This window comes from Enoplosus armatus, chromosome 17 (genome assembly GCF_043641665.1).
Source record: "Enoplosus armatus isolate fEnoArm2 chromosome 17, fEnoArm2.hap1, whole genome shotgun sequence".
In the NCBI taxonomy this organism is placed as follows: Eukaryota; Metazoa; Chordata; class Actinopteri; order Centrarchiformes; family Enoplosidae; genus Enoplosus; species Enoplosus armatus.
Genome location: NC_092196.1, coordinates 9,094,880 through 9,111,632, shown reverse-complemented (window position 1 = coordinate 9,111,632; position 16,753 = coordinate 9,094,880). Strand labels below are relative to the sequence as shown.

At 42.2% G+C, this 16,753-nt stretch overlaps 1 protein-coding gene across 1 annotated transcript; it reads right to left on the bottom strand.

Annotated features, from left to right (window-relative positions):
- Positions 1 to 2,189: 2,189 nt before the first annotated feature.
- On the bottom strand, positions 2,190 to 8,015 carry nacc1a (nucleus accumbens associated 1, BEN and BTB (POZ) domain containing a). The gene is made up of 7 exons (XM_070923556.1): positions 7,890 to 8,015; positions 6,689 to 6,961; positions 5,495 to 6,107; positions 5,085 to 5,255; positions 4,257 to 4,362; positions 3,981 to 4,078; positions 2,190 to 2,834 (listed from the first exon to the last, which is right to left on the bottom strand). Exons 1-7 carry the CDS (start codon positions 8,013 to 8,015, stop codon positions 2,524 to 2,526), a joined length of 1,698 nt encoding a protein of 565 aa, XP_070779657.1. The 3' UTR covers positions 2,190 to 2,523.
- Positions 8,016 to 16,753: the final 8,738 nt, after the last annotated feature.

The window sequence follows — 16,753 nt, the reverse complement described above, 5'->3', positions numbered from 1 at the left end:
AGGTAAGTGGGGGAGGGGTGCTCATGTGGCATCGACAGTCACATGCAAAGCTTACTGAGGTTTTGTTGTCATTACCCTTAACAAAATACTTACAAAGGTACTGCATTTTTGTTCTGTCCATATATCCTCAAGTCAAACCATTTAAGTAAACTCATCCTTGTAATTTGAATCAGTAATGAAAATAGGTTCTGCTATATCTATCATGTCTCTAGTTATTTCCAATAAGATTGACTCAACTGCCTTGAATAAGAAGCATTCATTCTCTCCCGGTTTTTACACTGTACCTGTCTTCAGTCTTCAGAAAAAATAGAACCTTTTTAGAAATGCCTTTCCAGAAGGAGAAAGTAATCAGTCGTCATTTCAGGTTAAAGGGTAATTCCGGTATTTTTACACCTGAGCCCTGTTTTGTTTTGTTTTGTTTTTCTTTACATATTTTGGGGTCTAAATGACTAACAGGTAGATAGACTACCTTTGTCAAATAGTGAAAACTCTGAAGTTGTAGCCAACATGCTAACACTGCTGCCTTTTTGTAGCTATTAGTCATTTAGACCCCAAAAATATGTAAAAATAGGGCTCAAGTTTAAAAATACCAAAATTACCCTTTCAGAACACATTCCTAAGTCACACCCAGACCACTTTCACTTATATCCACCTACAGCAGGAATAACAAATCCCTCGTACTGACCTCTGATCTACAGAAATTCATTTAAAAAGCTTCTAGCAAACACAAACTTTCACATAAAAAAGGTCAGTTGTTGACATTTCATAATCAGATGCATTCAGCAACAGAAAGGAAGAACACTTGGGATTTAACTCAACAGTCTTCTTGATTATTTACAGTAGGAGTTTGTGCCACTTCTAAACAAGAAACACAGGCAGACATGGAAAAAAATGACAAATTCCACCTAAAAGGGGTTCAGTTGCTACACAACATTTCTCAGAAAGGTGCATGAACCACTGGTTCTTCTCATTAAGGTGCAGGAACCTCCACTCTATCTCTCATGGAAGGTGCAAAATTAAAGAGGTGGTGCATTAGATACATGAATAAACTACATACCAAAAGACACAGCCGCAAAATACAGACTCTCCTTCTTTACCAAAGAACCACACACACATGGATAGTACCATAAAACCTATTTCTTTCAAGCAATATTGCCTCCGCATGACAGCACTCTACCCACCAGGTTTCTGCTTATTGATTTCAATTAAAAAGGCACGTTTCCAATATTCCATAATTATTTCCTTTTGCATTGGCACAAAAATGTCAGCAGCTTTTTTTTCCTTTTCAATAATAGCCTTACAAAGAAGAAACTATCCGAGCTGTCAGATCAATATAACCTTTAAATTTCTACAAGTAATCTTCAAAATTGTGGGCAATGTTTTATCGAAGGAGGCAAACGTTGCAGGTTCACAACCTAACAAGAAATGGTTATCATAGACAACAGTCAAGCCAGCTGAATCAGTCTTATTATTCCTTTTAAGCTAGTGAACAGAAGATGAAATGCTTTAAATTTAGCAGTTCAACTGCTCATTCCATCACTCTGCACTGTCAAATAAAGATAAAAATAAATGACTACAGGTCTTATGATAAGACTGCTTTATAATAATCCTTTTTTTCTGCAAAAATAGCACTTTTCCTTATTTGACAAGACCTCTTTCAATAAAACATGAAAATTGAGATTTTAAAACAATCCCTCTCACTCTTTGCTCACACCCTTCTAGGCATGGGCACTTGTATAAATATAGTTTGTCCTCTAAAAATATGACCATCTTTGATTACCTGTTGCTCTTAAATTTTCATCATCTCAGTAAAAAGCTTTCCCCTTGTTTCTGGATCACTTTTCAGTTTATAGGTGGAGAAACATGCTAAAGACTTTGAAGAGCAGAGGACGATGAGATATATTTCGATGAGACACTGCACAGTGAAACACTCGGGTGAGATTCTCTGGTCTCAAGAGAGGTGATGTGAGGTGAAGTATACTTGCAGGATGATGAGTGGAAGAACAGGTGGTATTAATTATTATTGGATCTATTTTAAATTTAGTCCCGTTTCTGAGGCTGGAATACAAGTTGTCAGGCTTGCATAGAGAAAAATGCCACTGACACTTACATTCAGTATACTCGCCACCTCTCCTCCTAGCCTGTCCATCCAGCCATCCCTTCCTCCTCAGGCTGCACTGGCAACTCCCCCTACCATCCGTATTTCAGGGAATGTATTTAATATGCAACAGTGGATGCGCTTACACACCTTAAAAAGACAAGGGGAGGCAGAGGGGCAGTTAATAGAAAACTAATCACCCTCTCTCCCTTTCCTCAACTAACTCCATTGTACAGTCATAAAGCAAAAATTTAAGTTTTCATGTCCTGGTTACATCAGGGCAACAACAACTGTTGACCCTAGCAGTGTAGTATAGACAGTCAGAAGTGAGAGATCAGCGTGGGCCAAAGAGTGAGGAGGCAAGCAGAACTGGGGAATACTGGTATGTGTGTCACCAAATTTCAACCTTCCCCCGGACACAATGTTCAAAATAACGGTCCTCCGTCCCCGCCCACACCTGGTAGCGATTCACCTGAAGAGCCACCCGACTCCATGCCAGCACCACTGGTGGCCTCCAGAGAGGCAGGGTCGAAGGTCGGATCCGCCCCCAGGGTGTCATCCTCCATCTTGACGCCGTCAGGAAGGAAAGCGGTGTAGGCATCGCTCTCAGCCATCAGTAGCTTCAGCTTGGGGATCCAGCTCTTGCGGACCACACGCCGGGCGTTGGTGCACATGTCAGCTGCAATGGCGTTCATCTCGCTCTCCTTGAAGCTGGTGGCAAAGTTCTGGCAATAAACTGACATGGGAAAGGAAAACAACACATTTAGGCTGATTGCACGTTATGCTGTGTGTGTGTGTGTGTGTTATGCTATAACTAAAGTCATGAAGCAGACAGGAACCAAAACAACAAAAACAGTTGTCAGGGGAAATATTACTTTAATAATAATATATTATTTTTAATGTTCACAAGTGGAATACACATTGCTTAATGAGTAATGAGTGGTGCTCATAAATTATGTACTTTATTAAATGTTGTTTTTTCCATTGGGGTTCTGGCATAACTTAACCTACTTGCAAGGTGCATGGAGAATTTAAGCAGTCTGACGTATCAAAGCTCCTCCTCCTCACAGTGCAACCCTTGCAGTATTGATACAACATCTTGTCCAAGCCCAAGATTTTACTGTGCATGTACAATCCTGAACCAACCATAAAAAATCCTCAAATCTGCCTCCTCAAAAATGTTCTACATTCATACAAACACTTCAGTTGATGTTGGCTAACACTGTATAACAATCTCCCCAATTTAGAACTAAGAGGACAACTTTGCAGGAATAGAGATAATATTTGTAGGCCCTGACACTGAAATGGAGCAGCTCAGAGACTCTTGTCCTGCTGCCTTGCTCATTTCAATAATGAGATGCAGGGAAATTTGTCCATCTTCCCAATGCCAGCCCAAACTTCACTGAGCTACTGAGTTACACAGGACTTCTGTTTAAAGCTTTCCCTTCTTCATAAAAGTATCTTCACATTATCACCTGGTTATGCACACACACACACACACACACACACACACACACACACACACACACACACACACACACACACACACACACACACACACACACACACACACACACACACACACACACACACACACACACACACACACTTTTTTAGGGCCTGACATTCAGTTTCATGGTGAATGTTGCTATCTAGTGGTCACTGTAAGTTATTACCTAATGCTAAGTGTGCTAACTGACATTTCTGACGTTTCTCTGTTAAATGAACTAAAATATTTAAACAGCCAATCATTCACACAATGTGCTTTACAAAATGTATTCATAATATGTTACATTCCCCTCTATCTGTACCCAACATCACAAGCAAATTGTTTGCATTCTTGTGGGCAAACACCCACGGGAAGAAAAACATGTATGCTCACATTTGACCGCATGCAGAACTCTGTTGTCCAGGGGCTTGCGGCTCGGGTCATTGGTGGACGAGCGGATGCCTGTTCCACAGCTGTTGGCCAGAGTATTCCTGATGCATCAAAATAAAAGTCGCACAGAACACAGAACAGAGGGGAACAAAAATAGCTGTTATATCCCTCTAATGCCAGCAGATAAAAAAAAATACATTAATTTCTATATTAAAACTAAGCTTTTGCCAACTTTACATGAAACACTTGCAGAAATAGACGCAGACAGAAGGAACAAACCTGTCAAAGAAGGCAGCCAGCAGCCTCCTCAGCAGCACCTTGTGTCTGGTTCCTGCGCTCACATGACAGTTCATTAGCTGGGCTCGTGATATATACACAGAAGTACCTGCAAAGAATGCACATGCAAAGAATATCAACAAACAAATGAACCATCCAACATCATCAGAACTTACCAACATTTCTCATTTATTGTCTCTTCTTATGACACATTTGACCTGTTCAAGTTCAGATTTTGTGGGTCATATACAGTAATGATGAGACAGGAGGCTGTGCTTTAGTTACATGACATTTAGAGTTTTGCTTTTGCTTCTTTGCCATCTTAAATGTATTTTTCTGTTTGCTTTTTTTCTCTGAGTTTTTCATGTCTTTTGTCATGTTTTTTTTGCATCTGTGCCACAAGTTTCATAATAGGTCAAGTTTATTCCTTTTTTATTTTACTATTAAACAACCTTATAACACTAGCTAGGCGTATGCTACCTCCCTCCTTTCCTTTCTTTCTCTCTCAGTCATGCACTATATTGAAAGGTATGTAACCCAGCCCATAAGGGAACACAGACATTGTCACATGATGTCCTTGACATAAACACACTGATTCAAATGTGCAAGACTGCTGCGTAATCTGCATGCCAATGCAAAGCCCAGTCATTTGAGGACAGCTCCCTCTAAATATGTGTATATGTGTATTGCCATTGGCCTTGTCCTGTTTAGATCCCTTGAATCAACTAACATTGGTATATTGCTGAATGATTATTTTATTTAAGTGTATCCTTATATAGATATACATGTATCTTCCAAATGTTTAAATATTTTACCAGCTCGCAAACATACCTGAGACTAACTCTAGTTTCTCAGCAGGGTCTCCTTCCTCGTATAGTTTGGGATGACAGCGGTTGCCTATCTGAGCGATGAGTTCTGCGGGGAGACATGTAAGGTCTCTGCCTCGCATCCGACCCCGTGTCTCTGTGTGGTCCGGTAGAGCCTCAACACGCTCGCCAGTAGCTGGAGAAACACAATACTGCAAAATTAGAATAAAACCACATCACTTTTACACACAGAGAAAATAGAGTGCACAGTACAACACCTGCTACAACCAGAAATACACATGGATACTGTCAAATCCATAAAAATAAACTAGGAAATCTCAGCAGGGAAGGAAAAATTATCTTTCACCTGGGATATAAGTGGGCGTAAACTAAATGACACATTTACTATTTACTATTCTGTCTCATGTCCATTACCTGCAGCTCCCATGTTGAGCATGCTGTACATGGTATACATGTTGCAAATTTGCCTGTACTGCTCTTCAGCACATTCATCTGTCCCCTCTTCCTCTTCTTCATCATCATGGTAGCTGATGGGTGAGTCACTGGCGTAGGTACTTAGGGTGCCGGGGCTGGCGCCCTCTGACATGCCGAGACCTGCTGCAGAGCTCCCGTTGGTGCCGACACTGGCCACCATGCCTGCCAGGCTGGTTGCGGTGGCGCCCATACCCATGGCCAGTCCAAGGGCTCCAGGGCTCTGAATGGCACTGCCCCGCACCGCTTCCTGGGAATAACGGGCTGCCTTCCTGGCCCCCCCGCCTCCCCCTGAGCCTACTCCACCTCCATCTCGGTTGCTGCCACCCTCCCACAGCCGCTTGGCTACCGGAGTGCAGACCACTGAGTAAGGAGTGGCTGCTTCCGGCTGGCTGGCTGGCTGCTCTGCCTTCACTCGTGATACCAGAGAGAGCGGCGTCAGGCAGGAGGCAGGCCGGGCTGCACTGTTGCTGGTCTGTGTTACAGGGCTCTGGGGCTCAGAGGGTGGGGCCTCCTCAGCGTGAAGGCCCTGGGAGTCGCAGCTGGGGGAGGAGACCTAGAAAGGAGCGTATACATCAATTTTGTGTCAGCATACATGAACACGCAAATTTTTTTTTTTGTCATGCTGGTGGGGGGGGGGGGGCGAAGGATGGTTAGTCTGTCCATCCAACAGACATTTCAACAACCACTGGCCAGATTCCCCTCAAATCTGGTATGATTATTCATGGTTTTCAGTAAATGATTCCAAATGATTATCTAGAACCATCGTCACAGTGTAATTTTACTTCTGCTAACACTTTGGCTGATGACAAGGTATTTCAACAAATACAGGGCAGATTGCCCTTAAATTTCCTTAGTGCATACATGCTCAACTGCAGAAGAACCCTTTCAATTTTTGTTGGCCAATTCTAAACAATACATATATTTTAGAACTGTTCCAACAGGAATAGACACTTTGAAACAGCCAATTCACCCAGATCGCAAAAAAAAACAAAAAACAATCCCAATTAACCCTAACGATCATTTTGGTAATACAGTTTCCTTTTGGTTTGACCCGTTTTGGGATGTCTGCCACTGAGACTTTTGCCACCCCTTTCTCAGATATTATGTCCCAGCTACCCTGTTACTCAGCTTTACCTTGAGGAAGAATTCGGTGCCCTTTTCCATGATCTGTTGGATCTGCAGGAAGCCAGCGGTATACATAAGGAGAAACTGGTCCCCCACCGTCATGCTGAGACGGCCTGTGTAGCAGAAAGCCAAAATCTGCTGGAAGCTCTGGGGCTGCACAGCCGACGGGAGCTCCACTACCGTTGGGCTCGTCTCATTGCTGCTCCCACCTCCACTATTGCTGCTGCTGCTGAAAAGGTCCCGGAAATAAGAACTGCTAGCAGCCAGCACAGCTCGATGGGCCTAAGACAAAAGCAGATAAGTAAAGAATTAGAATCTTTGAGTGTAAGTACTGATTTTGAATATCAAATGTAGGATTTTAGATTTGATGTATTTACTCTTCTCTACCCCATAATGATTTAAAATCAGAGAGAGAATTTTTGAATTCAATGTTTTGCTCACAGGCATTTCAACAGGTTACAAGGCTGCTGCTGACATCAAACTTAAGATGTTCAGGTGTTGAGACACCCAAGGTCAGACCTACTAAGCAAAGGCTTCCTTGCACTAAAACAAGACTTCTTTTACCTCTTTTAATCTTTCAAATAAATCACTAGTGTTTAATATCATCTTCACGCGAAACAGCTGCACAAGAAAATAAATATAAAATAAAATACAGTTTAAACTTGAGAAAAGTTAAATTAAGTAAAGAAGATATTAACTATAAAGCAAGAATTTGTTACAAACTATTGGTGAATTGAATTCAGTCAGTATTTAAGGATTGAGGTTCTATGCCCAACCATTTATTTACTTATGTATGTATTTAATAGGTCTTATAATATGATACCTAAAATACTGATATGGAGTTCTACCAATATTCAAAGCCATACTCCAAGTGACAGCTCTCTTACTATTGGGGTCATTGTAATTCTGGGACCTAAAAATGAGGTTACAGGGCAGAGAAGGTTAAGAAAATCTGCCTAGGTGAGAGTGAGGAATGACATCTAAACCAAGACTCAGGGCATTGCAATTGGTGGCCTTAAAAAAAGTTTTCTAAAAAACAATGAATCTTTAACCCATTACCTTTACAGCAGAGGTGGGATATTACATGCCATTAAGAAAAGTAACACTGCCCCCTCCTTGTTTACATCCACGCCTTAACTTCTCTAAATTTAGCCTAATCTTTCAAGTGTAATGTCCATTCTGAAAACAATAATAACTGTCTCATCAGTACCTTGAAGGCATGGCCCTTGACCACCACAGAGACATCGCAGTAGAGGCCCTGCAGCCGCTGCTCATTCAGACACTCTAAAACATTGTTGCCAAAGTTTGGGATCGCCATCTGGAGGGTCTGGGCCATGGTGCGCCTACGCACACCACCAAAGGGTCTTGTTGGGAAAGAGAGACAGAGGAAATGACACAATTACAACAAGTGACAAAATTATACTCCATCCACACATAAACTCTGTGATTATTAAACATAGGCTCAACTTCACTTCGAAGCATCAGGCTATTGCTGTTTATACCTCGGGTAAGCAAATCTAGTGACATACACCTTACTCCTACACAGGGGTTTGATTGGTTTTACACTACAGCAAGGTCAGAATTTCCAAAAGCTGTTACAGTTATTTGTTTCTTTTTTGATGAGCTTGTCAGGTCGTATGAGCAGGGTCATGGTGCCAGGTGGGATAACTCGGGCAGACCCATTCACAACAGTGACAAAAACTGTTTTATCCTGTCCTGTATCCTTCTTTGGTGTGAAGAGGGCATCAGCATGCAATATGAGGAGGGGGTGTAATGTAACAAGGCTATGTTGAAAGACAGAGAGCTCAAGGAGAATAGATCTAAAACAAAACAGGTGAGGAATGTCATACTCTTACATTAATGGATGCAGTAAAATGGCTGACAGTCTTTCACTGGGACAAAGTAATACCAAACATACTAAACCTAATGGAAGTCTATTTTTTATTACTACTAGGGCAAAGTATCCATAATGAAATGCCTCTATTCTAGAGAAAAGTGGTCCTGAATAAGATTTATATCCCTTGGCATATCCAACTGACACTGGCCACAAATATTTCTTCACACAGTCCTACTGAAGGCTTCTGGCAGGCTCACAGGACGTTGTTATTTGAAACAAAGTTTCGTTGAAGCTTCCATGGATAATCTACATTGCATTAATCCTATACGTCACTTCAGCCTTGCAGTAGTTGTTATTGCCAGGAGCAGGCTCAGTAAAAGCCTTTTTTATTTTCTGTCTTCTTTGAGCTATAAAACCCTGTCCTTAGATAACTGGGTCATGTTCTGTTATTCTATGTGCAAAAGTGGGTGGCCTAAATAAACACCACATAGCATGTTTCCATTCACTTCTCTAAACAGTCAAAGGCAAACATACCCCCTTGCCCCGCACCCTCTCACCCTCTCAAGATTCCTATATTACCCCTGTCAATATTAAATTAAAGTGAACCAAAGTTCCCTCTGCTGTGGATATGATCATATGTGGGCAGGCTATGTTGCTGCATGATTCTGAAAGATAGCTTTGTATTCAGTGACAGGATATGTAAAGACACAATGCAGATATTATACCAGATATGTTCTTCTCATATGGGCATGGGGAGGAATCTACTTTTCAGTGCTGGGACTTCACATGTATAAGCATTATAAGCCCTCTGTACCCACAGCTACTATATAACACCCACAATAACAGCTAACAATAAAGCCAACATGGCATTTCATTGACCATAAACCTTTACTTAAAACAGAATACCAGTCATAACATATATACACAGATGAGTATACAGGCCTGCACTGCACAAAAGTGTGCATGCACAGCCTAGACAAAGCTACTTTTGACACGGATGCTTTACCACTTAAAAGTGTTGCATGCATTCTGCACACACGCACATAGATACATACCAAACAACGACAATCTCTGATACTGTGAGAACAAACTAATGGAAGCCCACCCTGTGAGAGGCATACAACCAACTTTGGTGTGACTGACTGATGAGGGCTGGAGTGAGCCGCCCCATCATATCCAAAGCCTTTCATTTGGGACCTAGCCAAGCTCCAGGGTAAAGAGAAATGCTCTCTTTGTCTCTGTCTCACTCAAGCTCCCTCTCCCTCATACTAAAACACAGATGCGCACACACAAACTCAAACAAACCCACAAAAGGCACACTGAGTCACACACAGACATTAGACAATACTGCTTGTTTACAGTTTGGCGAGCCGCAGTAAGCACACATGCGTGCACATAAAGACACACAAACACGGGGCTGAGAGCAGGGTGTGTTTGCACAGTTTGCTCTGACAGTGCAGAGAGAATGTGACTGTGTGTGTGTGTGTGTGTGTGTGTGTGTGTGTGCATGTGTGTCTTTATGCACCAAGGAGGGGCAGTGAGGCCTGCAGAGATGAGAGGGATTATCTCAGGTCCTTATTCCACTGAATATATAGAGCGCAGCAATATGAACGAATGAAATTCACCCGAACTCACCCTGTGGCTTAGGTTTCATACCAACTAGCCTGGTTAGGAAAGTAGGTCAAACATACTCACAACATACTTAAGACCTTGGACTTTTCATAGTAAGCCTTAAAAATGTTTTGCCTGACATCAAATGGCTTATGTTATGTTGTGACGGGACGGCTGTCAACATATTTCGACATTTACACTACTTTCAAGTCTGTCCAGTTCCACAGTTGAAAGCAGCATGTGTTTTTACATTGCTATGTGGGTGATTACTGTGGAGTCATTGGTGCAGCTGGCACACAATGCATTCCCTCTATAGGCATTTCCTGGTTCTCGTGTGCCCATGCCTGCATGGCTGTGCTACTCCTACCAAGTCAAGACATACATACAGGCCTGATTCGTGATTATTCTTATATAACAGGGAGAACCTGAATATCAAGCAGCACAGACATCAAAAGCTTCTAAACTTCTGAACTCCATATCACTGAAGCTCTGCCCGTGCATACCTCATGAGTGTTCCCGACCATAGTCTGCCTCTGTACAGAAGTGTACAGGAAAGGATGCCGGATAATGGGGAACAGATAAGGAGCTCTTTAACACACCGGGATGGCCGCGCCGTGTGCCAGTCTACCCGCCGGGAGTGCTCCACTGTCTGCTGGCACCGGAGCCGGGAGGCGACGGGAGGGGGGCGACACAGGATGGCAGCAAGCCCCGGTGATACCCGGGTGAGGACGACGGTGTGTTACTGTTTACGTGCAGTCAAATGGCATTCAAGTATGTTAATCTGAACCATCAGCAGACTAAGCGGTCGTAAATTGTTCCCCATTCCCTTGAGGCTGGCAGCGCTGAAATGTTTGATGCCCTCTCCCATCCGCAGCAGGCCTATAGAGGTGGCTAATGGCTAAGCTAACGCCACTGTTAAATATTTTGGGTTCGCCCCGGCGCACCATCCACCTCATGTACACTCAGCCCAGCTGCACAATGTCAAGCATTTCCGCGATAGTCCACACGCTCAAAAGATAAACAAGACACTTACTGCCTGTGCGGACGAGGTAGCTGTGCTGCGACGCCGGTTGTCAAGCCCAAATGTTGCTTATTTAAATATTTTGGTGATGGGGGAAATCGCTCCCCCTGCCATTCTCCATTCTACCGACATCAACAGGTCATCCCAGGACACGCAGCAGCTGAGGGCGAGCCAGACGGAACCAGTGCGGCACGGAGCGGGGGGTGGGAGCACAACAAGGCACAATTCTTTACAACCGGCGCTCGCAAGAGCTGCCGTGCCAAAAAACCTGACCGTCTGCCATCGCATTTTCGCATATTAGAGAGAAGAGCTACATGAAATTAACCATTTAATTCCACTCGCACTCCATGCTGATAATGTGGCACATTTCCCTGTTTAGAAAACGCTGGGATAGGCTAAAAAAGTTTAGGACTGTGCCAAACTGGACCCATCCCCTAAGTCGTATAGCCTACTTGTCCCAAACTTTAATTGTCCCGTATCTGCTGGACTGTTCAGCATCAACCCAAATCCACGGCGCTAACTAAGGACACCGGCATACCCCCCCCACCTTCTGCCGCCGCCTCAGACGACCCCGGCAGGACACCTCACACAAACGGCAGACATGACACTCACCCCCTCGCTGGGAAGTTGATGCAGAGCGTCGGTTCAAAGGAGGAGAAGCAGCGCTCTCTCTCCCCGCTTTTCCTCGCTCCAGGCGGCCATTCAGTGTGAGCGAAGCGCCGATAGCAGAGCCATCGAGGGCGGTACAGTATCCCAGGGGATTGCGGAACACAGAGCCACTGATCGTACAGCACAGAAGAGGAGGAAGACAAGCATGACGCGCTCGTCATTCAATCGCATGACCGTTTCGAGCGCAGCCTCAATTTGGGGAGACCTATCCCACGGCGTACACTGTTTGCGCATTGGCACAGCAACAGCAGTCTGCAAGGAGACCCCCCCTTCTCCCTCCTTCTCCCTCCTTCTCCCTCTCTCTCCCTCTCTCTCTGCATATGAGCGATAGAATTGGAAAAAGTAGGCCGTGTGTGTGTGTGTGTACTTATTTAACTTGAGTGAAGTCGGCGCGCGCATATAAAGTAGGGATAAAGCCGCGCCCTTGTTGGCTGTAAACAAGTGAAACCTTGTGTGGAGAATGCAGGGTGCTGTGACACCTACTGTATTTCACCTACACACGCACCTGTGTTCAACTGACACACATTTGCCTGTAAGCCATACAGTTGCATTATCTATTATCAAAACATGTTAGGTCCTATACTATAGGTCAAACCCACATGGGAACACTGTATGGCTATAGGCTAGACCTCTGCCCCACCAGGCTATTCAGCAAAGCATCCATAGGCCTTTATGTACACAGCATTAACACCCATTCTGTGCATCAATACTTGTATGCATTTAGTCATGTAAAGCTGAAGGCACAGCAGATATTCAACCACGATACGTATTTCATATGCCAATAGTACTCACAGAATAAGATGAAAAAGGTAACAATAACCTGTTACTTTCTTGGAGCAGAAGGAAACAGAGTGTCATTGGAAAATACATGTGTTACTGTTCTGTTCATGTGCATTTTTGTCCTGAATATCACTGATAATTTCCTGTGCTTATGCTAGAAAGACCAACATCTCAGGCTGCAGTTTAGAATTGGAGTAAATCTTAAATCACTGTATTATTTTGGTTTTGTCCAGTCTGTAATATTACATAGAATGGCAGGTCTTTCAGTGTTTCATTGGCCTGTTTATTAAACTGCATATCCATTTGAGCAGAGGCTGACAAGAGGCAAAATACTGATGATACATCATGGGATTTTAAAGAGAAAATATACCCTAACATTGGAGTTACATGTTATTCATACACAGCTCAATTCAATTAATGAATATGAACAAATACACAGCAACTTATGGAAAAACTATTAGGACAACTTACAGAATGCATGATGAGTTTATTGAGGATATGAGCTAATTTCCTGATCTACAGCTGTAAGCCCTTCATTCAAGTTATGCTAATTTTAATGTAATATCTCAAAGTAAAATGCTATGACCCACTAGTGACATCATCCATTCAAGTCACAATGTTCTGATTTTGCAGGTATTGGCCACATCTCATTTGTGTCTGGTACAGATTTGATAGGAGAAAACAATATGATGGGTTTCATCATGTGTCATTTATACAATTATTGAGTGTCCCTATAATTGTTTTACATTCAGTAGCTATTAAATGTGGCTTGGCCTTTTGAATGTCTTGCTTTCAGTGTTATCTGTATATGGGCTAAAATGTAATGCTATGTTATGCACAGCATGGTACAAGATTAAGAGATAAGAAGAAACATGAACTGATACTTTCTACTTTCTGTGCAACATCAACCAACTAAACAGTCCATATGATAAGTATTTTCTTCCACTGCTCAGGGCTTTTGTCAGGTTTTACTTTTTATAACCATTGGTGGACTGGTGGATCACCCCCCCCCCCCCTCCCCCCTTGTCATATTAGGAAAAGCACAGGTGTTAGTAATAACATTAACAATGGCTCTGTTCTTTTCAAGCACCCCAGTAAGCTGATCATTTTGTTCATTTTATTATTTACACCTGTGCTTTTCCCACTGTGTGTCTGTGCCTATTAGGCTGGACTCACCATGTTAATTACTTCACTTCCTGTGGTTGCCTTTACTTAGTGAATGAAATCTGAAATACATATTTATAAAAATGATATGAAAAGATCACAGAGCAACCATATTGTTCTGTTTGTTAATGTTAAGGTTAAAATTAAAATGCCAACACTTGTGACACCACTTAATTCAAACACCTCAGAAGGCTAATAAAGATCAAATATCAAAGCTTGGTCCTGCTGCAAATAAGTATTATGATAAATTGTACAATTTGATTTTCAGAATGAAACATCAAACAACATCAGTTTGGTTTAACTCCAGTTTAATTCCAATGTCAGGTATAACGTACAACATTTTAATTCAGCTCTTGTTTCACAACTCCATTTTCGCCCTTTCATTTACAAGCATAGACAGCATCATCCACCTCACACAATGATGACTCTCTCATTATGAATAATAAGAACTTTGGCACTGTATTTCATTTGAGCTTCATAGTTTATGTGACCTAGGCCTTAAAGAAATCCTGAAAAGATGCTATAATGGCCATAAAACCTTATATGAACAATGGGTTTACACAAAATGAACCTGCAAAATATTGGTCGTGATTTTCTGTATTATGTTTTCAAGAAAAACTGATGTAGGACATTGCTGTCAATTCACAGCAACATGATATCACAACTCTGTTGTTCTTTTCACAAGTCCAATCACACATTTGCTTGATACACCCACCCAGAAATGAGTCTATCAACAAACATTTACAATTATGCTGCAGTATTGTATACCTGTTTCAATAAATTAAGCTTGTATGCTATTTTCTTAGCTGCATCTACGGGCATGTAATTGTGGTGTGTGGTCAAAAGTAGTTATAGTTGCTATAGTTGCTGCTATATATCACACAGCATTTCCCAGCATTTCCCAGTATAACATAGACTACATTTTACCCTACAATTTAGAAAAATATTCTGTCTTGAAATATCTTGAGTACAACAGAGAATAAGCTTCAATTCCCCAGTGTGCTATGACACTATTAACCAACTGGAAGGCGTCCATGGGTCAGAGCCATTATACCCCGACAATGTCCCTGAAGATGAGAGAAATGCAGACATTAAAAAAAGAAAAAAACAAATAGACATTGAAGTGTCAGTTTAAGCAGTAGAGATAGAAGAGGGTATAGAGAGAGCATACAGAGAAAGTATACATCCTTCTCTCCTTGTATTCTGACTGCTGAACAATGCTCTGAAGTGTCTTCCTGGAGATAGCCATTGTGGGAACTTGTACTGTACTACCATCTAGAGGATAATGACAAGGCAAATGAACAACACCTCTGCTCTATTTGTAGAAAAGAAACTTCATGCTGCACCAGTGATTGTAAATAGTTGCACTTAAGTTCAGACGAAAACGAATCCAATTCAGCGCTGCTTTTCCTGACAATTCTCAGATTAAGATCATGGTAATTTATATATGCACGAGCTCTCTTCTCAAATGAGAAAATCATTCTCGGTCCGACCCATAGACAGTCTATGGTCCGACCCCGCCCCCAGACCCTGTCCCCGCCCCCTCCGGTCCACACAGGTGAATGGTGTCCAACAGGTCAGGACTTACCAAGGCGTTCACCGTTTCGGCTGCATGTTATTCATGGTGAATAGAAAAAGCAAAACATGGAGGTGAACAAATGTAAGCAGTCTTCAAGTTGTCAGCTCTTTTGAGATTTAGCCGTCTGGATTTTGAATCACACACAGTTTCCTTCTCACACCAAAGGAAAGTGATGAGTCAGCTTCAATTTAACGCTGCGGTTATTTCTAGTTCTGGTTGTTTTAGGGTCTGTTTTGTCATTGTTTGCCTCTGTTTATGTGACGGTGGGCTAGCAGGCTAATGCTGGGCAGAGCTACAAAACTGGGCTGAAACTGTTTGCCCTAATATTTGCAGTTGCCTCAGTCCTTCCTAGCTTCATTCATGATACATAGGCAGATGCCCACTAAGTCCTTTAAGACTGTGTGTACTATAAAGAGAGGGCAAATGAGTTATAGCTGAAAAAACACTGGCCTCAGGTTTAGGGTCAGGTTTGTTGTTGGCTTTTGTCTTTGCTAGCCATTTGGCCATGGTTGGCATAAAACATCTCCAGTTATAGACCGCGGTGAAGTCAGTTTTATGATGGATATTGGACAGACGGCGGCCATCATTAATTTTATTATTTACACCTGTGCTTTCCTGTGACACGTCAAACTGTCATACGTGAAAAAGGCCTATTGGCGACAATGCATTGTAGGTCAATATGATTCATACTATGTTGCCACCTGCTGGATGTATTTATAGATAGAAAGCACTTGCCTTACATGATCATTTGTTACTCTTGTTGTGTGTCAGTGATGTCAACATTGCTGTGGAGCACCCACACCTGAATATTCAAATTTTGTAAATTGCCATCTGGACAAACCCTCATGAATACTCTGTGGTGGCTAGTTGGGAGACAAAAATGACACCAAAGCATTATACAAACACTATTTGTTGAACTACCAGCGTAATTTTAAGTTTGTATTGTGGTTTACTGATTGAAAAAGCCTGTTTGTGTGTGTGGTGGAATAGCACAAAACGTCTTTATGTATGATTATGATATTGATTTATGAGGTATATTGTATTGCCCTTTGCACAGAATGGATGAACTAAAACAATGTGTGTGAACTTTTAGAGATGTAAGTGATGCTCATACAGTACTGTACATGTACCTAGAGCACATAGGTGTATACCCAGACAAGACCCTGTTGGCTTCTCACTCTGCTTTTACTTTACATTGGCATTAATTGGGGTCATGTTGGTCATACCTACTTTTTATGTGTTGGAGGTCAGGTGCTAAGGCAATGCTGGTGTTTTGTATCACTGTTCACTGTTTTCCTTTGCATATTTGCTTGGTAGGACTTCTAGACATGTGTTAGCATTAGTTTGATGACAGCTTATACAGCTTAAACTGCATCAGAGTACTCCATGTAAATTAATTATTCACATGGTGGC

Excerpts from the sequence above, each read along its gene's own strand:
- nacc1a (XM_070923556.1), bottom strand. The coding sequence starts at position 8,015 with ATGGCCCAGACCCTCCAGATGGCGATCCCAAACTTTGGCAACAATGTT. Across the intron at positions 4,079-4,256 it reads CTGGCTGCCTTCTTTGACAG|GAATACTCTGGCCAACAGCT; the intron begins GTTTGTTCCTTC and ends TTGATGCATCAG. Across the intron at positions 2,835-3,980 it reads AGTTCTGCATGCGGTCAAAT|TTTATTGCCAGAACTTTGCC; the intron begins GTGAGCATACAT and ends TTCCCATGTCAG.